Below are 25577 nucleotides of genomic sequence, written 5' to 3' on the forward strand. Positions count from 1 at the left end.
AGCCTCACCTCTCCCTTCGGCAGGATTTTCTGCTCATCCAGCTTAAAGGCAGTTCCTATTCTTCTCCTTACAATAGGTGGCTCCTCCCCGGGATCCAGGGGGTATTCTCGTGGCAGCTTCCCCGTGAGCTCCTGCAAGCAGAAAACACTGTCAGTGATCTGTCCGTGCAAAGCACCCCACCGCTCTTCAACCGTGGCTGTAAAATGACAGATCCAGCCCAGCCAGCTGATAAACATACAGCAGAGCACCCAACCCTGCGGTCCAATGCTGAGGGTGGGGAAGTGTTTTTCTTTAACCTGTGCATGAATACGGATTTTGTGGCCTGCCCAGTGCAGGTTTGTAGGTGGTGCCCGTCCCTAGGGCGTCGGGCCTGAGGCTGAACAGATCGCAGCACGCACGCTTTCATCTCCGCTGCAGGGCTAGCAGGGAAAGAAGAGCTGCTCGCTGCTGGACTGCTGCTGGAAGGGGGTGAGCACACCTGAGAGCAGGATGCACGCCTGCTGCATCAGAAAGCCCCACTGGCAACAGCTGTGCAGGTTATGACCTGCACAGAAAAGCCATTCCCACCTGATTCGGGAGGTGTTTGAGCGGAATGCAGGGAAGAGTCACTCAAAGCGGTGCCTGGTGCCTCATTGCCTGCCTGGTAACACCTCGTGTGTCAGAAGCAGGCCCAGGTGATGTCAGGGGCAGCTTTGGAGGGATATTAGGTGATGCTTTGTCAGACTGATGGGGTCATTTGCAAAGGGGTCATTTGCTCAAAACCTGAAGCAAACCCGACTGAGGAATATCTGGAACACAGGAAGCTGCGAGCACCAATATTGATGTTAAATCTGCTTTTTTTAAAAAAAAATATTATTATTATTATTTTTTCCCTGGACTGCACAATACAGCCACACACATCGGAATTAAAGGCATTCAAATGCCTACGAAAAAAAAAAAAAGGCAGGAGCCTCGCAAGAACAGCCCGGCTCCTTGTACTCCAAAGTCTCCCCATGAAGGACAAAAGGCCTTTGTGTTCTTTAGCATCAGCCTTGAGAGGATCCAGCTGGCAGAGTAACCTAAATCATCTGAATCCCACAGAACAGCGGCTGACCTTAGTGTGAGCGCCTAGCTCAGGCCCCTGCCTGCCCTGGCCTCTCCCCCACTCCTTAATGGGGTTTTTCTTTCTGCTCCCGGGTCACTAGGAAACAAGGACCTGGCCTTTGCAGATCTTTCCTCTAAGCAGTTCCGAGCAGAATGGGTTTGCAGCACTGCCCCATTTGGGAGAGGCACTGTTGCAACATCTCATGCATCCCATTCAGGGTTGTCTGTCCAGCCCTGTGGGGTTATTTCAGCTTTTCTTCTGCGTCATGTTCCCTCTGGTGTGACAGGGCTCTAGGCACTGCACGGAGACACGGCTCTAACGTATTCATGTCTGAGGGAAGCAAGGATATTTTCTTTGTAACCCCAAACGTAATACCAAGCAGGGCAGTAGGGAAAGAGTTAACATCTCCCATAAAAAGCTCAGGACTGGAGCAGAATGAAATGAATGCAGGCTACCATGCTGCCTCCAGAAGCTGCAATGTATTCACAGGCACAGGCCTGAAATGTAATCTAAATTAATAAGTAACCAGAGTGCTGATGGCCTGAAGTAACCTGATGCCACTGCTAGGAATGGCTCTGGCCATGCTTATTTGATTATACCCCCACTTTTAACCCTTTTTTATCCCCTGGTTCTCCTCCTCCCTCTGTTTTGGCCATTCCCATGCCCAAGGACCACGGGCAGACTGGGAAGAAACACTTCCAGCTGCAGGCTGCTGATGGACGAGCTGTAGGGCTGCAGGACTGGGTCAGATCTCAAGTGTCCATCAGCTACCTCTCTCGGCTCATCCACGGAAAGCGGGAACACTTTCTAACAGCTCATCAGGTGCTGACAGATGGGCTCCGGCCAGCCCTGCCACAGCACGTTAAGGAGATATCGCTCCTTCCTGCTGGCCCCGTGCCCCAGCAGGGAGCTTTGGCCCGGGCTGTGGTTGTGTTCCTCAGCGTGGACGGGGCTGGGGTTAAAAGGCACGGGGCTGTGAATTCCTATTACTGTGTGGAACAAACAAATCTTCCCCTCTGTGCACGCTGCTGCACGGCACTAGCCCCAGGCAGCGTTACCTTGGGGTGGTAAATGACTCCAGACCTTGTCCAGCAGCCCCCAAAAGCATGTCACTGCTTCCTGCGGGTGATCTTAGCTCTGTGCTCAAGGGGCTTATGAGACTGGATCTCCTCCTCCTGACCTGGATCATCAGCACAAGTTGGCTGAAAGGATTGCTCGTGGTGAATAAAGGAGAGGAATTTGGAGCTACAAAGATTCCTGCTGAATTTCTTTGTTATGAGGTGTTCTCCAGCTTATTCTTGGTGGCACTAAAAGCTGAATCAGTGACCTGTTTCCCTCATTTTTGTCAGAGGCAAGATACACATCAAATATTAATCATCAGCTCAAAGATCTCGGTGCCACTGTCTGCAGCCAGCTTCCCGTTGTGTTCGACATCACCACGTGTTGTTAAATTCAGATTTGCAGGCCTGGTGAACACGGGAGGATTGCTGAGTGACCCGAGTGTATGCTGCTGCTGAATTGTGTCTCTACATGCAACTGCAGCAGGCTTTTGATTTCCCAAAATAATAATAATAAAAATAACAGTCTGCAAAGTGGCCTCCTGTGTACTCCCAGAACGAAGAGGCAGGTGAGTGGGATGGTTATGGGATGACAGCTGGAGCCTGTCCCCAGGATGACCACAATGGTCCTTTCTTACAGGGTCTGCCTTTCCTCTCCAGCAGCGTCAGGGCTTACTGGGAGAAGGGAATCTACATGGAGCAGAAAAGACATCATGTGCTGTACAACAGAGTATGCTGGGAGAAGAAAAGCACATAAAGTCTGGCCTGCTCCATGAAGAAAGTGCAAAGGCAGGGTTTTTTTTTGATAATGTAGTCAGAAGTATTTGAGGAGTGATTACCAGTGCACAGAATAGCCTTCTTATGCCATTTAGGTAACATATTGCCACCAAAGCCACCAAGAAGCCTGTCTGAATGCATCTTAAACACATCTTCAAACAGCAGACGGGGCCGCTCAGCACCCTACAGCCCCAAGCCAGCTGGGTGGCCATGGGGTTCCCTCTGGAGGGCAATGCCCTGTGACGTTGCAATCCGGGTTGGAAACAGCTGGACCTTGCTGAAGCTTTTGGACCACAGGTTTTGGAAGAGGAATCGCTGCTTCTGCCTCCACACCACCTCCAAACAAAAAGCATCCTATAACAATGCAAGCAATGAAGTGTTGGGAGCTATGAAATACGCATTGCCTACCGCTTCTCGGAGACACAGTTTCTTTAGCTCTTCCAAGCGCTGGCGCAGTGTCTCTTCCAAAGCCTCCTGCCTGGATTTCAGGGCGGCCAGCATGTCTTTCTTGGCAGACTGAGAACTGTCTGACTCTTGGGAACCTGTCAATAAACAATGATTTCACTAGGGCAGCTGACAGCAGCACACACATCTGGAGCGCCTGTAATTTTACCAAAGCCTTGGATGCGCTCCTTCCAAAAAGAAATCGGGCTGTGACATGAAGCAGGTGTTCCCGAGTTGTGTTTGTTTACGGCAGATTCTTAATGCTTAAGTTAACAGAGACCGGACAGCGGGGCACACAAAGATGTTTGTAATCAGCACGCAGAAAAATTAAAACAACAAAATTATTCATGTAAAGATACAAAAAAAAAAAAAGACATACCGTTCCCATGGAAGTTCCCCAAAACAGTACATTTTACAAAGCCCTGGAGATGAATTATTGGGAAAGTGAGCCTGAGAGAAGCCATCTGACAATCCAGACTGCTTCTTTAAGGACTGCAATTATCCTAGTAGCAAACACTGAATTCAATCCACTTAAAGTGTCTGCTTTATGAAAAAAAAAAAAAAGTAACGGGATGAAATTATATAGTAAGTTTCATGTAAGATGCACGCTAAGCTGAAAAACAAAACCAAAACAACAACCCGCCGGTCCTTCCAGGAGAGCAGCTGCCTCTTGCGAAGAGGTAGGTCAAGATATTTACACTGGGGGTCCCGATGGCTTGACTTTTCAAGTGGCAATTACCCAGCGACTTCCACCAAAGAAAGTCCTGGTACGGATCCAGAATTAAGTCAAGACTCTCTTGCTCAGATGTCATGACAGAATTTGTAACTTCAGTTCTTCGGGGGAACTTAGTAATGGGATTCCTGATTTCTTGGGTTAGTGGCGATGCAACAATCCAAGCTCCTGCATCTCAAAGAAGAGGCAACTTTGGTTGCGTATACTTCTGAGTCCCCACCAAGATCAGCTGCTCTTTACGATGTGCCTAAGCATTCTCCCTCTTTCATGCATCTCTGGGCTTGGGCATGAGTTTATGGTGAGCTCATGAATTTGCCTGCATGAGCTGAGCTCATCCTTTTGGCACAGAGAAAGGACGTGAAGATTACGGCCACATTATGAGAGGAAAAGCAGCCTCAGGAAGGGGCAAATACCATCTCCGCAGGCTTTTCACTCACATCCCACTGGCATTTGTTCAGCTACGGCTGGGCTGAACTGACACGGCTGCTGTGGTTAAGAGGTTCTTGTGGCCTCAGCAGAAGTGACCTAAGGTGTCTGAGATGTCTTCTGTGGGGTTACAGACATGACACAAGACCCCGAGAGACCCATACTCTTTGGGACTGGCAGTGGGACACTCAAAGCCACCCACAATGGCACAAGACACCTATGTCTAGATAGCTGGATGGCCATCTGAGTGCTGTGCAGGAACGTCTTGGGAGGGTATCTGTGCCTGCAGAGAAGCGTTTGACTCAATAACACTTCAAGAGGCTTCCTCCTGGTCCTCACTGGTTCCTTGGTGTCAGCAGCTGGTGACTTTGGGGCTGTCCCCTGCCTTTCTAGAGCAATGATACAGAAAAAGCTGGCTTTTATCAACTGCTGGAGTCAGATACAACAGGATGCTACATCGAGGTTTCGGTGTACTTGTGGGGTGGGTGTCAGGGGAGACTTCTAGATGTACTTGCAGCTTGGTCTCTTCGCATACAGTGACGATGCTCAACACAAGCTGGTTGAAAATGTTGTTGCCATTTCACAGATCTCTGGAAGGAAACTAGAAACAGTTCTTTGCCTTGAATAGCAAACCAGGGTGAAATTTGTGCTTTCAGCTCCATCTTTCATTGCTACTACTCTGGCAAACTGTTAAAGCTAAGCCGACAGAGGAGGAAGGCAGCCTGTGCCACGAACCAGCTCTGCGTTGGCCCAGGGGGAGCAAAGACTCTCACTGGTCTCTTCCACCACCATTTTCTGCAGTTTTCATGCAGAAAAACAGCTGGCACTTATTCTGCAAAATGCTATCTGCCTTTGTTACACCATTTGTTGTTCTGTTCTGGAGCAGGGGAGGTGGAAAAAGGGTCTCCAAACATCAGCCAGGTTGAACATCATCAAGCAAAGAAGGCCAAACTCATAGGAACGTGCCTGTTCATTGCTGTAGTCACCCTTGTTTCATTTGGGTTTGTTTGCACTCACAGAGCAATAAAACACATCTGCACTGCAGGCACTTCGCAGGATCTTCTGGAGGAGCCGTGTATTTACCCTGGCAGGGAAAGCCCTCCCTAGCATTTAGTGCTTCTTAATAGTAACCCTGGTGAGCAGTTACTAGTGAAAGCTGAACTGCTCGATTTCTTTACTTAATTGCCAACAATCTGCTGAGCCCTGGCAAAAAGCTGCTCATGATTCCAGCAGATGTTTCAACATTTTTAATTTTTTTTTTTTTTTCTTTCAGGACAACTTTAATGATCTCTTCTTTCCTTTCAACTGCTCTTCCTTTTTCCTTCCTCTCCCTGCTCCCTACCTCCGCGCCGGCCTCCGATTTATTTTTAAAAGCTGTTCATTTTTTGCACTGCTGGTTGCCACAGCAGCTACAAAGATGCTGAGACATTTAAAAACATGTGAACAGTCAAAACCCTGCCCAGATGCCTGAGCTGATTTGGGGTGTGCTGACAAGAAGGAAACGAGCAGCTTCTGGCTGAGCTGGTACGGCCCCAAATGGAGCACAGGCAGCTCAAGGCATTTGCCCCAGCTGTGCTGACCCTGCAGGAGAACAGTGCTGGTCTCACCCCTGCTGCAATCAGGGGCAATGCCCATTAAGTGAACATTTTGCCTTTTTTTACCTCCAATCCCTGAAAGCAAAGGATCTGGGGGAGATTTGGAAGTGCACTCTTATGTCCTGAGCTAAGCAGTGGGATTATTGCTGAAACCAGTCAGCCTCTCCTTCCTGGCATTAACGAAGCACTTCAAATTAACCTATTTCAGGTTAATTCTTCGTATCACAAAGTCTTCATCAGGTTCATCTTTGTATCACAAAGTCGTCTAGAGCAGCGAAGGTTTAAAGACCAGGGCACAGCACACTCAAGGATCACGCCTTGTGATGACAAACTTTGTGAGCTTGACCGTACCTGACTTGGGTGATGTCTTGGGCAAACTGCAGGACTTACTTCTTCAGAATTCCTGAAGAGAAGGCTTGGGCTGGGGTTTCTGTCCAAGAAAGCTGAACTGTTTTGGGGTGTATTAGTTTTTTATCGGTCGGATTCTCTGCTTATTCTGACAGGTGAAAAGCAAACTTGATCAGTCAAGAGAATCACACCAGAGTGAGAGGCTTTGTTAAAATCACAGGGAACAGTGCTTTCTCCTGCTGGGGTGCCTGCAGCTTCCATTAGAAGCTCTTTATTTATAAAAATGTATGAATCCAGCCTCGAGCAAGGCTGTGACCACAGACCCACTTCTAAATCCCATGGTAAATGACCCAAAAATGTCAGAACAAATCAAAAAAAAAAAAAAAAGAAAAAAAGAAAAAAAGAAAGACCAGCACAAACCAAGCCACCCGAGCAGCTACTACCTTAAATCAGCCCTATTAAATACGATGCTCACTGAGTCACAGCTGCCCTGCACCTCCCAAAGGGGAACATCAGCTGAGAAAAATCAGTTCTGAAGGATGAGTCCTAATGTAAGGAACTCCTGCTGCAACAGAAATGGTTGACTGGGAGGCTTGCTCAGGTATTTTAGCTGCCACCATTAGGGCTAGCTCCTAATGGAGTAATCCAGAGAAATGTGGCTGAAATATGTAATTTCCCTGGGTGACTTTTGAACCTTTCTGTGAATATTATTATTCAGCCTCGTTTCCACTCGCTGTGTAAAGATTTATCAAATGCTGCATTTCCACACGCTTCTGCAGAACCATTTGATGTCGCTAAAAGAGAAAGGGCTGTGAAAACACGCTCAGTAGGAAGCACTGGTCCCTCTCATTTCAAAGCCAAGGAAACTGTACATGCTCTTCCTGCCTCAGCACACAGGACAGGACATGGGTCTTGGTGACCCAAGCACCCACGTAATTCCCTGGTAGTTTGTGGATGAGCTATGCATCTTCTGATGCCCTCTTGGCCTCTTTGGATGACTTCTACCAACGTTCAGGAGAACATGAGCTGTGAAATGGGGAGAACATTGTCCTTCCTGCTCAACTCACTCACAACTCACAGCTGAGCTTCTTTAGTGCCAGTGGGCTGGTTTCAGGCCCCTCTGATGCTGGTGATGTTGGGAGAGTCTTGACCAATACTGGTGATGTCTTGGTGACATCGCTGGGGACGTGAAGCGAGTCATACACTAACAAATCTCACCAAGGCGATGTCCTGTGCCTGTCCAGGTCTACAAGGGTTCCTGGTTAAGAAGTGCCTGCTCCAAGACAAGCTTTGCTGTAAAACTTATGAAGGGGAAGGAGACCAGCAACACGAGCCACGACTTTGTAGAGCAGAGCCCTACTAGTGACTCACTGTTTGTTCCCATTTTCTCCACCTCCTGCAGCACAGTGGAAGAGGGATAAGTGCGAATGATGAAAATGGACAGGGAGGTTAGATGGGGTGCTGAAGAGCAGAAATCGCTGAGGCTTGGTGCTGTTACCTGTGAGAGGAGAGGAGCTGCAACAAGGTGGCTGAGCAGCAGGGAAGGAGGAGCATCCAGCTCTTCTCTTTCTCATTTTGTGTCTCCTGCTCCAGTAAAAACACCTCTGAATATGACAACCCCCTCACTCTACATCCTGCTGTTGGCTCCAGCTTGCTGGCATTGCATCCAGGTCCCCACGGAAGGCTGTCCATGGAGCAGGGAGTGGAGTCTCCCCGTTCTTGCTCCGTGCCAGAGCCCGGGCTGACTCACGGCACCAGGATGTCAGCACGTAGCAGCCAGCAACCTCGGCCGGCCGCTCGCTCTGGGCTCTGCCAGACAAATAGGAAATCCTCCTCCGTGGCGCGTGGGGAGCCCAGCTGGCCCTGCTCCGCACAGGATGCGCTCAGACATCCTGCGGGCAGCTCGTCCTCGTGAGCTCGCGGGCTGTGCCGGTGCTGTTCATCCGCTGCTGACGCTCAGCGGGGCGCACAGCTGGGAGCCAGCCCCGCCGGATGGAGGGGCTGGGGAATCGGCTGCCCAGGTCCTGTCTGCACGCTCGTGGCATTTCCCAATGTAAACAGGTCATTCACGGGAAACCTCCGCCGCTGCTGGAGGGGAAGGGCTCGAGGGGCCTCATCTGCAGGGCGAAAGCTGAGGTGGCTTCTCTGTGGCCTCTCTTCTGCCCAGTGAGATGGTTTGGGGTTCAGGACAACAATAACCCAGCAAAATAGTGGGATTCCTCACTAGCTAGGATCACTGTAAAGCTATTAAGGCACAAACTGCCCTGAAGAAACAAAAATCCACCTGAGACCTCATCTGATTTCACTCCAATAATTATCTGCTGGGTTTGATCATGGTTCATGCCAGCAAAGCTTTTATTCGGAGGCAGATCTTGCCCCTTATATCCAGAAATGGCCCAGAAGATCCCTGAGCTACATCCCGGCAGCCCTCTGTTTTGGGCAGCCTCTTAAGTGTTGAAACAAGGACAGAAATTAAAAGGTGAGCTCGTAAGAAAAGAGCTTAGGGGCATCAGGGACCCAACTTACAAGTCCAGTGGACATGACTGAGATTGAGGGCCTGGAAAACGCGGAGGAGCTTGGGCTTTGGTCCCGAATTGCTGTGACCACACGAAGTCACTGTTCCAGCAGAAGGCTCTGCTTCCCCTCTGCTGTGTCCTGAGACTGTAAGTGATGTGGGGCAGTGACTGCAAAGCACCACCCAGCAGGATTTTGGCCAGCAGACGTGCTGGCTGTACACAACACCCATTATTTCCTTGCAGTCTTGCTGCAAACCCAGGGGAGACACGGCAGCTTCAGTGTGCTCCTCATGGCAGTGGCAGCCCCTCCACTGAGGAGGAGCGAGACGAAGGGAGGAAATAGCTCCAGAAGAAAAGGACAGAGAGTAGGGAAGTGGGGGCAGGAACGACAGATTCAGCTCTGCCCTTGTGATTTCGAGTCACTCAGGGTATTTATAGCCTGGAAATCCACTGCGGCCACTTAATCATTTACACTTATTCTCTCCAGCACAGGGGCTATACCGCGATAACCCGTCATTGTTGTGGCGATAATGTGGGCACAATGGGAGGAAACACCAGTGCTGGGATCGAGCTGGTGACTGTGCCCACCGGGAGGTGCAGTGAATGCCCCTTCCCACCCACTGGGACAGGGCTGGGTCACCTCTGCCAGCCAGGCTCGAGGGAAGGGGCTCCTGGAGAGGGATCTGGGTGACCACATGGAAGCCATGCAGGATCTCTGTTCTCTGTTATCTGCCCTGCAAATGTCTCCTCTCTGCATTTCCCTCCCTCCAGAGGCATGCTTCTTGCTCCAGAAGGCACAGAGGAGCTGCAGACCCTGCAGTGCTCCTTAACATTTTGGGGAAAGTCCTGTCCCCAGAGCTGGTAGGACCTAAAAGGCAGCTCTGAATGCAGGAACCCAGAGGGAGCCATGCTCTGCTGGCCCACTGGCAGCTCCTCAACCGGAACAGAGGTTCACAAACTCCTCAGTAGGCTCATCCACCTATGCAGGCCAGAAGAAATGACTCCTCTGGTCAGTGACCTCTGCACGGGTCTGGTCACTATTGCAGTTCTGCTGAGTCCACAGACCCCATTCCCAGCCAGAACGGGGTTGAGCAGGGAGCAAAAAAAAAAAAAATACAGAAATAAAAGCACGGGCAGGTGGCTGTTTGGGACTGTCCACACAGCACTGATCAGGTGTCGGCCCTACAAGAGCTTTTCTGGGCCTGACTTGCTGCTGGCTTTCACCTGGCTGCTGCTCCCTGCCAGCGTGAGAGCAGAAAGCAGGCCCCCACGTGTTTTGTAGGAAGGCTAAAAGTTAGTGTATGAACATGAAAACAGGATTACTACCGAGTAGCTTTCACAAACTTGGGAATGGTGCCCAGGAGGCCAAGATCTTGGAAAGACCTTTCGAACTTCCTCGGGGTACTTAACGTTATTTACTTTCCTGCAGGAGAGCTGGAAAAAATGCCAAAGAGCTCCAACAACCCGACACCGGGCCAGGAGCTGCTCGGCTACTGCATCGCTCCCAGAGTGATGGGAGGTACAGACGGTGGATTGTGTGCCCTGTCGGGGGGACCTAAGGAGCAGAAAGGCATCTCTGTTTGCAGGCAGGGCAAGGAATTGCACAGCAGGCTGCTCCTGAGCTCAGGAAGCGTTGCACATTTTAACCCCTTTCTGGGCATTTTCCAGGCAGGAGAGGGAGGCTTTTAAGAGCCACGAAGGGTACGGTGATGCAGAGCTGATCTACCGCAGCAGTGTGGGTTCAGTTTTAAAGCACGTGCTTTCTTACACAGACCTTTTCCTTGGCAAGTACGAGGTTATTCTCTGCTGCTACAGATCTTATCACTATCAATTCCGATAAGTTGATGTAACACTTATCAGAGGGCATTTAATTGACTGGAACTATTAATTATACTGATACCTGCAACCTTGCCCTCCGGAAGGGCTTACCACCGAGCAGGTCCAAGCTCTCTGCAAACTGCCAATCCTTACTTTTGCTCCTGGAGTGTTTAGCACTTACCACTTGACCTGTTCAGTCAAAGTCTCAAAGAAATAGACAAGCTCCTGACTCCCCCTCCTCATTCCTTCTCTTCTGATGCTCTAGCTCTGTCCCTTCTCAACTTCTATTGAGTTTCTTTCACAGGTTATGTCCTCCTCATTCAGGAAGGTGATCTAAGCCACAGAAAGAAACCTGGCACTAGTTTGGTGGGGAGTGCTAGGGCACAGCCCTTTTGTGATACCTGGCAAATTCCTGCAACGAAGAGGCAAGGCAGGTGTGCGCTCTGTGAAGAAACCATCCTGTTTTGATACTGCTGAAGGACATCACCAACTCCCAGCCTCAGTTTCCCTTTTCAGCTGCACTGACTGCTTCCCCAGTGCTGTATGGGGACTGCGTCACGGACACATCTGCCTAGGGCAGCAAACAGCCTGGGGTGAGCGGGGTGCCAAGGGGTGATCACAACACAGATTGTGAAGAGAGACCAGGTCACAGTGAGGAAGCGAGAGGCTGGAGATGGCTTCCTGGGGCCAAAGAGGAAAGGAGCAGCTGTAACGAGAGAGGGGGGAGGCTGTGGCCTGTGCTGGTCGGGGGGGCAACACGCTGAGAGACGGACTGACACCTGGACAGGCAGCAAGACTGCAGGGAAGTGACTTTCATTTCTGCAGTGCAGCTTCTGGCAGCTCCCCATGATGTTACGGCCATGGCCCTTCCCACCACATTCTCTCCAGTTACAGGATGAAGGACCTACCTGATGACAGAAGGCTCCCGCTGCTGCCGCTGATGATTTTGCCTTTACTCCCCATGTTGGCCAGCTTTGAGGTCTTGAGCGTTCCAGTTTCGGTCAGGTCAATCGCAATCTCACTCAGGCTTCTTGCAGCATGGATCTTGGACTGGACAGGGACACAAGAGTTAGTAATTACCTAGCACTTCTTTAAAGCTCACAGAAGCAAGGAGTCATTTCACTGTGGCAGGAAACAAGTCTCCATGGCAAACTCGGATTATTTTACAAGAACAGAAGCAATCTGGCACTGCATTCACTGCTGCACTTTTTACATTCTTAAGTGGGTGCAATTCTGGCTTTGCTTGCTGTGTTTGTTACTTTCTCTGCTTTGCCATGGATATTTTTCCCCTTAAAGAAACTATGCATGGACTCACTGTTAGCACACACAAGAAAAAACCTCCAGAAATGCTAACGTAATGAACTGCAAAGCCTGAAGGCTAAAGACCACCTCTAGCAACTGAAGGAAGCCAGGAATGGTCTTTCCGAATCTGCTATGAGCTCTGGACCAACACAACGTGAGGACGCGGCTTAAATGGGCTGTCATGAGAAGCTGGAAGAAAATATTGGCAGGAAAACATGTTCTGGTTATGGTCCAGACTAACGAGCAGCATGCAACACACCTACTTTGGGGGGCCTCTCCAGAGCATTACTATTACTCTAGTAAGAAAACAGCCAGCCCCAGCTCAGGAACTGGCCATGCTGGGACAAGGAGTACACCACTGTACACCACCAGATGTCAATAATCACCTCCCGGGGAAAGTAAACGTATCTCAGGAGAAAAAAAAGACTTGATCTTGGTGGCACCGAGCACTGAGTGCAGAGGCCGGGTGCAGGGCTGGGCTCACCCAGTCCTAGTGGCTGCCTTGCCTCTGCCATCCAAACCCCACTGTTAGTGGATTGCCATCTATCTGCGCTTCGTATCACTGACAGCATCTTGGGAGTGCTGAACATAGACAAGGGAATCAAGCACACTGATCACAGCTGCTGGGGATGGCCCTTCAGTTACAGCCCTAGAAGTACTGCGAGGATGAACTCTGCATATGATGGAGACTTGTGTGGCCATAAGAATTTTCCAGCCCTTTTTCTAACCAGTACAGCCTTTGGATCACCTTAAAATAGCAGCTGCTACATCAGAACAACCCTCAGAGCTCTCTAGTCCTGCATCCCATTTCCAACCGAGGTCACCTTCAAGCACTTCGGAGAGAAATATAAGGAAACTTCTCATTAAGTCATTGTGGAATCATCTGTCCACATGAAAAAATCCCTCCTGCACCTTCTGAATTAAGGACCGGCTTATGTGCTGAGCTCTGTTTTATGTGCTGGTTGGTGAATTTGCCTCAGCTAACAAACCACGATAACAAGGAGGAAAATGAGTCAGGAAGAAGCTCGCTGTCCGTAACATGCTGTGCGTTGAACACAAAGATGACTGCCGTTTCATCTCCCATCTGGAAATTGGCTTCTGAATCACTGAACCTCCTGGGAGAGAGCTTGGAGTTCAGCCCGCTGCCCAAATCTTGCAAGCCTTGAGCTGCTGATCTCGATTTAGCTTTGCCTCCCAGGGCCACAGACCTGGGATCTCCATTTCCCAGAACCCAGAAAGCTGTGGGCACGCCGTGCCAAGGCTGCACATAAACTTTTGTTTGGGAGGGTGGTGAGGACCCAGTGTAAGACCACCAGAGCATCCACCTGCACCTCTGCAAAGCCAGAAGAGACTCAGCTCCAGTCGTACGTGATGTGTTACAGCACCAACAAATCAGGAGCTGATGGACACCCACGTATCAGGACGTGATCCGTTCCCACTGGAGCTAACATGGGATGGGACTACAAGGAAAGCTGGCTGTGATGGGATTTTCAGCACTATTTTACATCCTCAGAGAGATCATTCTAACAAGAACTAAGGATGGACCGATGGCTGAATGCTCACCACACCGAGCTTCACTCTTGGCTCTGTTACTGATTTACTGTGGGGCTTTGGGTAAGGCACTTAAGGTTAAGATCCCAGCCATCCTCTGCCTCTGTTTGCACATCAATGAGATAATAAGGGAAGGAAAATGCCTCCCTGTTGCACACTGTATTTCTAAGATTAATTTAAGACTGCAAATGAAGACAGCAGTGGGAGAACCTCATACTGAAAGCACCCACAGAAGTACTATTATAATTTAACATTCCTGGGTATTTATGGGCTTTGCCATTACCGTTTGGAGGTACCTGAATGCCTCACAAGCTTATTTCCACAACAGCCCTAAGAACAAGGGGTGTGCAGTCACTCATTTGAGTGCAAAGGCAGAGCTACCTGCCAAGATCTCAGGCAACCAGTACTGAGCATCCTAAATGAATGCTACAAGCAGGCAGAAACCTCTCATTTCCAGCAACTCCTCCCCAGACTCAGCCCAGAAAGATAACATTATTTTTTCTTCTGGGTCTGAGGTTTCTGGTCAGAAATAAGATGCAACAAGGTTTGTGAAAAATGTTCTTCAAGCAGCTCGGGAAGGTTAGGTTTAGGTGAAGAGGAAGGCCACTGCTTTTATCTAATGAGATTTCCTCCAGCTTGAGTTTTGATAAGGAGCCCGAGCATGAACTGCTGTTTTGTTGCAATGGCAGATCTTTGGAGCCAACAAGTCTTCAAGCTGCTGCCACCCCAGTGATTTATCACCCACAGATGTATATGTGCTGTATAACCCTACAGTTACATAGGGTTATGTATACCTCGAATACCCCAGGAATACCCATACCGGTCAAACCTAACTCAGGAGACTGACTCTTTGCAGTGGATGTCTAGGACAGGCTACAAACCCCACGTCTGCACACACAGATCCTGCCCTCCCACTCTGTGAGGCCGTGGTTTTCCTGTACTTGTAGGGTAGTTATGGTGGGGAGCCCTGTAGTTTATTTTCACTCACATCCAGACTGCAAATTAGAGCACGCTCTGCCCCTACCTGTTTGACTAGGCACTGAGGAAAACACTGAGTGAAGGTAGTGTGGCTGGGTGCTGCGGTCCTGGCCAGCATGCCAAGCCTGCAGCGGCTGTAAGAGGGCATTGGGGAAATGAAATTGTAGGCTAAGGCCAAAGCCTGGCATCCCTGCAGCCCGCACAAGGGAAAAGCAAACCAAAAGGAAGCAGACGGGCTCAGCAGGGCAGAGTGAGCTTCCTCCACAGAGGGAGCAATGCTAACCTGCTGGAGGGGAAGGTGTTGGATCCAACTGCAGTTGTGCTAACAGAATCACAGAACTGTAGGGGTTGGAAGGGACCTCGAAAGATCATCGGGTCCAACCCCTGCATCTCCTGATGGGAACGGGGTGGACTTTCCGTGCTGCTCTGTCCCTGCTGTCTGCTGACACCAGTGGTGCCGATCACTGTCAGGTGGCCTTGTACTCGGACAGCCACTCGGCAGCAGCAGGAATCAGAGCCACAGCTCGATTCATACAGGCCACCGAGCAGCAGCTAGAGCAAGGCCTGGGCTAGGCTTGGTACCACAGCACAATGGTGGAAAGCTAGATTACAGCCCATTAGCGCTCCCTTGGGCCCCGCAGTCCCTCTAGGCAAAAAAACAACATAAAGCACTTAGTGCAGACCTGCCAAGTCTCATTTAGGCAGAGGAGACTAGCTCATTCATGAGTCATTTCAAAGCACGGGGCCAAACTGATCCCCAGTGCAGTTCTGACAGGGTCACAGGGGTGAGGGAAAACCCATCAGTGAGACGCAGGAGTGGATGGACATCAGGGACAAATTTATCCCTCCTGCTTGCAGCGATGGGGTCTGGCTGCAGGTGTTTGAGCAGGATTTTTTGAAAGCCCGGGCCTATTTTCTGCCGGTTCATTCAGCCAGAGAGCCCTGCGCTCAGAGGAACGTGCTGCTGGGAACTGCCACAACAGGAAACTTTTCAGGGCTTCTACGGCAAGCGTTTGATTGACTCGGTTCAGTCAGCAGAGCAAAGGCACGGCTTAAAGTCCTGCTGCATTTGTCTCCTGCAGAAAGGAGAGCTGACAGGAGTTCTGCACGCTGACATGTTCGCTCAGAGGGCCGGGGGTCTTTTCAGAGCCTGTGTTACGCTTTGCACGGAGACACAGACAGAAATCAGCGGGGAGCGAGACGCTGGGAACTCAGCGAGCTGGCAGGAGTTCAACGTGGAGGGAGACCGCGGGGAAGGCTGGGACCTCGCTTCCTTGCAGAAGGAGCAAAATGCATGCAAGCTGATTTTGTTTCATTTTAAAATCACTTGAATAGGCTTTTCCAGCGGGGGTGTGCAGCAGGTCCAGGTCCAACTGGTGCACGGTTATGTGAGGAGCATGGAGTTCAAGCTTGCTTCATCGCCGTCTTATCTCCTGCCATCTAATCACTGGGGTGAAGGCTCAGCTGCAATGAGTTCCAGCAGGCTTTTTCTTCTCAGTTTATTTTTATTCTTCTTTCTTTTGTCAAAACCATGTGAAATGCCAAGTTTGGACATAAAAGCAGGGGGTATCCAAGTTTTGCTTTGAAGCTGGGGATTTGTCTGAAGTGGGGACTCTGATTTAAGGGGATGGGGACCCACGTGACTTGAAACTCAAATGTTTGCCTGAGCTCTTGAGAGTTGAAACAAAGACATTTCACATCAGCCCCCTCTAGAGCATGCTTTACTGGTTTTCAAAAGCGGAGTGATCACGGATACAGTGTCCTGAAGTGACCAGAGGGGATGGATTGAATGGATCATTTAAAATGGATGGATCTATCAATCCTGACGGTGTCACGTCAGAGATGAGGACAACAGGCTAAAACACCAGCTCCCTTAAGGAAAAGGCACAAAAATGTTTGTGTACCTTAACTTCAAAGCCTCAGCGTGACCGCTGGGATTATTGTGACAAAGCACTCTGACATGGCCACAGACGTGACAGATTGACAAACCAGGGCTGGTGGGTGGTGCTGTCTGCAGGGGTGTGAGAGAGGGGAGCTCGGATTGAAACACAATCTGCCAGCAACAAAAGAAGTCACTGAAGGGAAGTCCTGGGCATTTAAAAGACCCAGTATCTTACCAAAGAAATGGGAGGAGCAGGAATCTCCTTTTGTTTGTTGCTTGCTAGTGACCTAAATACCTTGCAGCTAGATCAGCGAATCCATCTGGCTAAAAGTAAAAAAAACACTAAACTTTTATTTGTTTGCAGGCTTGTTTTACAGAGAGCAACAGCTGGGCAAAGCGGGGAGGGTGGTGCATTGCCCCGGTGGCGCTGAGTGGAAGTGGGGGACTGGAAGCCCTTCCTTGCCATCAGGTGAGTTTGCAATTTCGTCCCTGTTCATAAGCAGGTACCCGCTCGATACAGCCTTTATATGATCTCTGAAGTTTTACACCAGCAGGCTCATATGAAGAGGGACGTCTGCATGAGAAGTCTCTCTTCTGTCTCTAAGTGATCTTAAAGTGATCAAAGCGATCTCCTGCTGCCCTGGGTATGCCTAAAATTACTGTTGATGAAAAGAATTAGAGGGAATACACACGCTCCTCTGGTTTCTAGGTGGTTTCTTTCGTGTGTTGAGCAGCCTTTTGTGTGGCACCACCTCAGGACAGTTCCTTGTAAGACCAGGCTGTCAGCAGCTTGCCCCCCAACTGCTGTGATGGAGAGACAGAAATAATACCCCTCCCCTCATTTCTGGGAAAATAGGACAGTAAAAGGCAAAGGACAGCAAGAAGAATTCCGAGGCAGGTGTGTAGTCTGAAGCTGCTTTGATCTCACTTATTGGAAGCTGCCCTAACTTTGTGACAGAGTTCAAGAACCAGAAGATGTGTGGAAACCATCTGGACATGGACACGACCCTATCTGCCTGCAAACTTTGGCTTCCCCACTTTTGCCACAGTTCAGTACAACTTTCCCTTCAAACCTCACTCTCATAGTTGCAAATTCATTACAAATTCCCTCAACTCCCCAAAGTCAGCAGGTATTTTGAGTTATTTTGCCTTTCTTTGACCTCATGTGGAAAGGGACAGCAGCAAAGGAACCACCTTGACCTTGCTGGGTGCTTGGGTGGTGAGAACGACTCGCACAACGCATGCACTTCCTCACCAACATGCTTACCTTGCTTTGCTTTCTGTCCAGGTAGAATTGATGTTGACTAATGGCCATAGCCCAGATAGATTTTATCAGTGCCGGACAGGCGTACCACGTATGCACAGCGATGCCACTATGCCCAAAGGTCCTCCTGGTCACAGATGCCCTAGAGAGGAAGAAAGAATGAGCTGGGGTTACCCCATGGTTTCCTCAGATATGTTCTGCCACAGAAAACAACCACAGACCTCGCAGTAAAAGCAGAGAAAAATGCTTAGAGAGCAGAAGGAAATTGCTACTCAGATCAAGACAGCCTTTACTCTAGATGACTCCTCAAGTTAGAAAGCACCGGAGGTCTACCAGGAAAGATCATCCAGTTTGTCCAGTTTGAACCGGACTCCTGGCTTCAGCTGAGCTGACGCTGGCCATGGGAGTCACTGATGCCAAAGCTTGGGTGAATCCTGCGTGTCTCATCCCATGCTGAGCCACCTGAGGCCAAGTCCTCACACCCTCCACGGCCTCCGGATGTTGGATCTCAAATATCAGGATCCTGGTGACAACTGAAAAAGCCCCAGGATCAATGGCTGCTTTAGAGGATGTGGGAGAAACTCTTCAGGTACCTCGATTTCCCCACTGGTACATGGATGTAGGAGGACCGGCCATGTGGTTTGGGAAGCTGTGAGGCTCGGAGAGGGCTGCCTAGTGCCCTGGAGAGAAGAGTGCTGCTCAGAGGTTAGCTGACTGAATATAAAAACAGGAAAAATGAGAGCTGTTTCCTCTTTGGGACTCACAATTGTCCTCGAATATTAGCAAACAATACAGGTTAGGTTTCCCCCTGCTTTCACAGCTGTACAAAATTACCTGACTGTCCCATCCTTCAACTCTAACCCCACCAGCAAAGCCCTGAATGAGAGTGCAGGTACACAGGCTAGAAATGGGATGCTTTGACTCGGGGACACGGATTGGGAAGGGGAAGAGACAAGGGGAGCAGGGGATGCTACAGAGGGGCTCCACAGCCAGCAGGCACTTTGTGCAGTGCAGACGTGGAGGTGACACTGCAGGAGCTCTACTGGGCAGTGCAAGGGTTGGTTGACTCTCTGCCCAGCACTCTGAAGTCCTCAAGTCTGCTCAAACACTAGCTCCCCTCCTGCCACCTCTCCTCCGGCGTGACCGAGAGCTACTGAGCTGTTCAAAACCAGAGGTGAAGGTGGAGTGCAGGGAAGGTACGTGGGGAAAGGAAGCGGTGACAGAGCCAAGAATGAAAGAAAAGCAAAATTCTGCAGAGAAATGGGCAGGATCCGCTTGGGAAATGGGGGACAGCTCTCATGTCAGGGACTTTTTGGTGTTGCAAAATGTGTTCCTGAATCAAACTGTGAAGCCACAAATCAGAGTGAAATTTCTCTGAGAAAGCAGGCCAATGCAAACAAAATCTGAGACAACGGGGATCTCAGTCTGTGGCTGAGCCCTTCCCGTGCCACCCTGTGCATCGTGAGCAAACTCCCCAGGGAGGCAGCAGGACGGATGCTGGTGGTCCCGGTGAGGATGAGCCCGGGGCTGCCTCATTCCCATCGCTGGATGGGGAACGAGGGCTGTGCAGGGAGGTGCTCCTGGAGCTGGGCTGGAGAGGGGATTCAGCTCAGAATGCTTTGTGTTGATTTACGGGACACAAACCTCTGCAGCATAGTGGTGTACGAGGTTCTGAAGCATTCAGGCATTCAAACACTAACCCGAGCCTTAATTCTGGTGCCATCCTGTACTCCTTTATGGGATAAGTAACCAAGACGGAGAGAGGTTAAAGGGTTTGCTTGGGACAGGAAGCCATGGGCAGGGGCAGGGCTCAGAAACATGCGTTGTGCTGCCCGGCCCTCGCCACAACCACGGAGCTGTGCTCGCTCTCCTGTGCCTGGGAGCGTGGCTTTGCTGACTCAGGCTCTGGTTTGGCTACAGGGAGAGGAATGCGGAGGGAGCACTGCGCTGGCCAGTCCTCCGCCTTGCAGGGTCCATCCCCCTTGGCCAGGAGGCTGCTACAACCTGAGCTATGCTCCCACCACATCCCTGTGATGTGCCGGGCTGCTTTACAGCCAGACTACCGTTGGACCCCATCTGTGGTGCTCTCAGGCTACAAAAATTGCAGTGAGGAAGCACCAGGCTGACAACAACCCACGCTGGACAGGGCTTTGTCTTCCTGGTGTTGATTTGGAGGAACAGCACCAACGGAATAAGAAGCAGCAGCTCTCCAGCGTCAGGAATTCCTGTGCTCTGAACACAGACGACACACGGTTGGAAACAGAAGTTCCTCTGGGTGTTCACGTTTCACGCATGACGCTGAGTCGCAAATATCTTCACGACTCAACCATCCCGGAGCTATTTGCTTTCTCTTCCTTGCAATCTCTGCTTCCAGCAAGATGCCAGCCTGGGCATTTGGGGGCTTCCTGCAGCTGACTGCTCCCAGCCCACGTTTCTGATTCCTCGCCCGCCGACGAAGGTTTGGTGGGGGAATGAACGCCCCCCCACCCCAGCTCCTGCTGCTGGAAGATCTCCCGGAATATTCTCAATGTTGGGAATTGGCTCTGCTAGATTTCATGCGACTATTTACATGCTTAATATTAAGCAGATGCTCCGAGGCTCTGCTGACCCGGGGCTGCAGCCTGGTACGAACTGCTCTGCTCGGTTTTCGCTTTGATAAAATGTACCTGGGGATCCAGGCACCGCTGTGTCGGCGTGACCCTGCTGCTAGCAGGGCAAACGCGCAGAGAAACTGCATGCAAAATTTCCCCCATAAAAGCACAGGGATTAGTGTTCAGATAGGCACGGGAAACAGGTGAAACAGGATCACAGCTGACTGATCAGCAAAACACGCCGCTGCCAGCAGCCCATCAAATCAGTGCGGGGAAGGGAGCTGGTTTCTATCAGCTGTATTCACGTTTACTTTGCAAGGGGGGCATGGATTTTAGTGGGAACAGATTAGGGAGCAATGCACAGGCTGGTCAGTGCCTGCAGGAACCATCCACCAACGCAGATGAGCAAGGGGGACCGGATGCCGGCATTAGATGCAGCACGGTCCCTTCAACTCACTCTCTCCCCACGTTAGGTCTCTAAATATGAAAAAAAAAACCCTCCTTGCTAAACAGACTGATGGGCTTTCATTCAGCCTGCCCCTGGTCCGACGCCGTTCCTGTCCGTTGGACTGCTGAATATTTATATCCAAGGCAGCGTGAGTGCAAAACGGGGTGCCCAGCTCCCCGCGGGATGGGGGGACGGGGGCAGAACGCAGCGCCGGGGCTGGCTCGGAGGGTGCCAAAGCGGAGGGAAGGAAAAAATCCCGCTAGGAGGGGAAAGGAGGGAGGCACACAACGGCAAAAGCAGCCAGCCGGCTCCAAATCCCGAGAAAGAAGGAGCAACCCCCGGCTCAAAGAGAACACCCCCCCCCCCCAGCTCCAAGGAGAGCCCGGTATGTCTCGGCACGGCTCGGCTCTCACCTGCGCGGATCGTGCACCTCCACCGAGAACTTCTTCTCGCGGAAATAGAGGTTCTCCAGCTGCCTCCATTGGAAGATCTGCGGGGGAGAAGCAGGGGGTGAGGCTCCTCCTCGCAAGCCCTGCCCGCGCCCTGCCCTCCGCTCCCTCCCGGAGCCGCGCCGGGGGCTGCCCCGCTCCGCCCCGCTCCGCCCGGCCCGGCCCCCTTCCCCTTCCCCGCTCCCCGTTCTCTTTTCCCTTTTCCCGATCCCCTTCCCCTTTCCCCATCCCCGTTCCCCGCCGGGAGGTGGGGATGGAGCCACCTCCAGCTTGCCCGGCACGCTTTCTCTTCCCGTACGGTTTCCACCCGCAAAAAGAGGACGGAAAGCCGGGATTCGGTGCCTTTTATTTTCAATATTTAAGTTATATTTGATTTTTTTTTTTTTTTCCCTTCGAGGATGGGAATTTGGGCTGCGTGTGGCCGACCCCGCAGGGCAGAGAAGACCTCGGAGGGGTGAAGGCAGCCTCCCTTTGTAGGGCAGATGCTTGGGGTGCGGGTCACTATCAGGGTGCTGGGTCCCAGCCCGGCTTTGCCCCCAGCTGGCATCGTCTCAAAGCACGATGCAGGCAAAAGCAACGGTGTGGTTAACAGGGAAACGGAGACTCAGACTGGGTGACGGACCCAAGCTCAGGCAGGGGGGGAAATTCAGCTCTGAGCAGGCGTGGGTAGGTCGCAGGGACCCTGTCTTGCCCTCTGCGTGTGCATGCACCGGGTGCTGGGACACCACAGAGGCCAAAACCCCAAACCCACACTGTGAGCAGGGGTCCCTGCTCCTGGGGCAGGAGGGAGGACAGCGGAGAAGCAGCAGGAATAAAACGACTGCAAAATAAAATGACCACTGCACCGACCTCTCCGCATCTTTACCAAGGAGTTACCCCAAACCTAAATGTTTCCTTCCAGGTTGCATCTGGCTCATCGCCTCCCCTGTGCTGCCCCGAGCAAAGAGGGAGGCTCGGGGCTGGTTCCCTCCTCTAGGAGCAGAGCCAGCAGAGCTTTCCCTGATTTATACTCCCTCTGCCACTACAGGCAGCTTCTGTTGAGTTCCTGTCTGACCCCCAAGGAAGGAGCTGGCTCCTGCCACGCCAAGATAAGCTGCTTGCCAGTGTCAGCACTCCGGAGATAAGTAAACAGGAGGCGTGATTTGATTTGCACCGATTAAGCTTCTAGTGGAGGTGAAAGCTAGAAAATAAAGCAAGCCACAGCAGGGACCTGAACATTTTCTCCTCACTAGGGGCACGAGCATTGAAAATAGTTGTGTTTGTAGGAGCTTCCAAGAGTTGTCTTTCTGTATTTTGCTTTTTTTTTTTTTTTTTTTTTTTTTTTTTTTTTTTTCCCTTTCTACGACTGGACAGCCCCACGTGCTACAATTCCTGCATCCCCCCCCAGGGCACGCAGTTGCTCGGTGCCCTGGGGTCATTCCCATGGTGGGAGGGCAAGGGAGGAAGGGAGCCAAGAGGGACGGCGAGCTCGAAGGGCTGGGTTTTACGCCGTCCTTAGAGGGCTGATTGATTCCTCCCATGGAAAAATGAATCACTGCGTAAAAGCCACGATGACCGAACGGAGCACTAAATACCTATTATCTTCCCCGCCCAGAGAGGACGGGCTTGGGGTGAAAGGGTTAAGCCAGGAACTTGCGATCTGAATGTGAAGTCTGCCTCCCCTATGAGCCCTCAGCGAGCTTCAGCTGAGCTTCAAAGGCTCCAAAAGGAAGTTTGGGGCCCAAACTCCAGCTGACAACAACAGGGGTCAAGCAGGGGACCGCCACGTGGGCCTCCGAAACATCCCTCCGTGCGCCCAGATGCCTGTGCGTACCACGGGGGGGACGGGGCCGCGCTGCGCAGCATGCGGAGGGGACATGTCTGGGAGGCGCTCAGACATGTGGAACCCATAAGCAGCTCAAAACCCGGCGGTTCACACCCTCCAGAAAATCTCCCTCTGTCCCTGCGTCCCCTGCTGTCATTCTGGCGTGGCGCAATGGGAACTGGAAACCCTTTTCGGAGCTGCTGGCAGCCGCTCTCCTCGGATGCACTGTGCAGGTAGATGTGGGGATTTCCTACCGCCACCCTCCTCCGTGTGGCTCTGCCCCCGTGCCCTAACCCTGTCCCGTTTCGTCCTCTAATAAACCTCCCGGTGCTCGGCTCGTTAGCTGCAGCTCTGTTTCCCTTTGATGATTAACTCCAACTGTCCAAACACGCATGGCTCCGGGGGAGCTGTCAGATGGCCAAGCGCAGGCACCCAGAGCCATTTCTCGTGCCCCAGGGTGCCCCACACGGCCCCCGACGCTGTCCCAGGGGGGGAGCAGGACCCCTGTAGGGCCGGTGCCGTGTGTGCCAGCCCCACACAGATGTCTTGGATACCCAGCAGTGCCCAAAATGGCCTTCAACACCTACATTTTGGGCACCAGGTCACTGCACCTTTATATTTAGTTTCTCTGTTTTCCTTGGCAGGGTAGAGTAGGAGGCTAGCCTGGGCTCTTGGGAGGGTGGGGGTGAATGTGACCCCGCAGCTTGAGTTTGGGTCTTTTTGCCACAGCATCACTCTCTTGGACACGTATACGTGCATTTTACCGTTGCCATAACTGTGCTCTCCCTTTGCTGCCCAAATATTATTCTGCAGCCTCCTACTCATTTTGCCTGCGTTGATCCGAGAGGTCTCACCCTTCCTCCACGGAAGGAATCCCATCTGCACAAATGTGACTACCCACAAGAAAGCGCCCACCTTCCCGTTAGCGGATCGCAGCCCCGCGGGAGGAACAATGCCTGATTTCTCCCCCCAGCCAGACCTCCTCACGGAAGCAAGCTGTTCCCTTCGCTGGTTGCCCGGCTTCCGCACGGTTTCCAATGGATGCCGTTAACTCGGTGCCAGATGCACGGGGTGCCATTAGTGGGTCTTAAATGGAAGCGTAATTTTTACCCATCAAGATCCTTTTACCACGCTGCTGCTCACAACCTTCACTGGGGAACAAGAGCCGCAGCAGGGAGCTGGTCGTAATTTCAGCACAGTCTTGTGGAAATGCGGCGACAACGGATGCGTGCAGGTTTTGGAGAGCCAGTTTCAGGCTTAGTTTGTGCCAAAGCATCCAAGTTCATGGCAGATTTGGCTCTTCCCACACAGAAGGGTTCTGGTTTTGTGACATTTGGCAGATTTTGATCCTTTGGCCCTTGTGGGTGGGAAGATCTCTATTGGCTTTCCTGGGGTTGTGTTAGGGGTGTAGGGACCCAAACGTTGAGATGGAAAACCACAGGTCTGGGCTTCCTCAGACCAAAGGCACCTCGCAGCAGGGACAGGGACAGCATGTCCCCAACCACTCTGGAAATGAAGCTTAAGGAGAAAGTCCCTCGGTAACACAGCATGTCCCTGAGAGCACAGCTCCCTGGCCCTTTAGAGGCTGCTCTCACTCAGAGCCTGCAGGCAAGGGGGCAATTAGTGGGGCTTGCGGCGGGGCGAGCCTCTGTGATGTGGTCGTTTGCCCCCTGGGATTCTCTTCTGAGGTCAGCAGCCCGCTTTGGATCGTGCAGCAGCGGGCAGCTTTCAGATGGGAACAATTTTTGGTAGTTGCCATCATTACAGGCTGCACATGAGCTCATTCAGTCCTCGCTAGATGCTTAAGGAAGTCTCCCCGAGATGGGCTTTTGAGCACAGCTGCACACAAGAGAATGGGAAAGGGGCTCCTAAAAGAGAAGAGAATTGCCCTTTTTCCCTCTTCCTCTGAGTCAGAGGGATTGTGCGGAGGGCTCTGATTCATCGTGCCGATACAACTGGAACCAGAGCTATCGCTTGATTTTGTAAGACTGCTTATCAACCTGCAAACATCCGAGGGGCAGCCCGGGGAATAATTATTCCCTATTGGACCACACATGCTGTTTCAGATGCTTTGGGGGGGCTATGGTGGGGAAAGCAGTACCAGAAATGGCTTTTCTTCTGCAAAGCTGGCAGCTTAGAAGAGGAGCCAGGGGAGGGAGGGACCGGAGCCCTACACGGTGTTTTCTGGGGAATTCAGGTGCAAGCTACAGGAACATTCTGGTTGCAAAGCCCTTCCAAGAGGCCGGCAGGCTCGCCAGGCACCAGATGTTTGCGACTGGCTACAAAGAGCTGCAGTCAAAGCCCTTCAGATGCAAGCTCCTTTTGTGGTTTGCTAGCTGCTCCCTAATTAAGCTGAGCCTGGAGGAGAGGAGGCCCGGGGATCTGCATCCATTTCAGCCGTGTGAGCCTGAAGTGGGTTTTTACCGCTTTTATTGACCGTGGGGCCGGCACGGTGGAGTTTGCACACAGCAGGAGGTAGGGTCAGCGCGAGAGCATGTGAAGAATGCCA

At 51.5% G+C, this 25577-nt stretch overlaps 1 protein-coding gene across 8 annotated transcripts in view; it reads right to left on the reverse strand.

The window, feature by feature from the left end:
* FRMD4A (FERM domain containing 4A) overlaps positions 1 to 25577 on the reverse strand; it is a 355878-nt gene that overhangs the window by 13235 nt on the left and 317066 nt on the right. For all 8 annotated transcript variants that reach the window (XM_035334235.1, XM_035334241.1, XM_035334249.1 and 5 more), the window contains 5 exons: positions 21229 to 21305; positions 17780 to 17918; positions 11708 to 11849; positions 3328 to 3461; positions 9 to 131 (listed from right to left, as the gene is read on the reverse strand). In XM_035334235.1, the coding sequence (XP_035190126.1) occupies positions 9 to 131; positions 3328 to 3461; positions 11708 to 11849; positions 17780 to 17918; positions 21229 to 21305 (615 nt within the window). The remainder of the gene's footprint in view (positions 1 to 8; positions 132 to 3327; positions 3462 to 11707; positions 11850 to 17779; positions 17919 to 21228; positions 21306 to 25577) is intronic.

The sequence above is a fragment of the Oxyura jamaicensis genome, chromosome 1 (assembly GCF_011077185.1).
Source record: "Oxyura jamaicensis isolate SHBP4307 breed ruddy duck chromosome 1, BPBGC_Ojam_1.0, whole genome shotgun sequence".
Lineage (NCBI taxonomy): Eukaryota > Metazoa > Chordata > Aves > Anseriformes > Anatidae > Oxyura > Oxyura jamaicensis.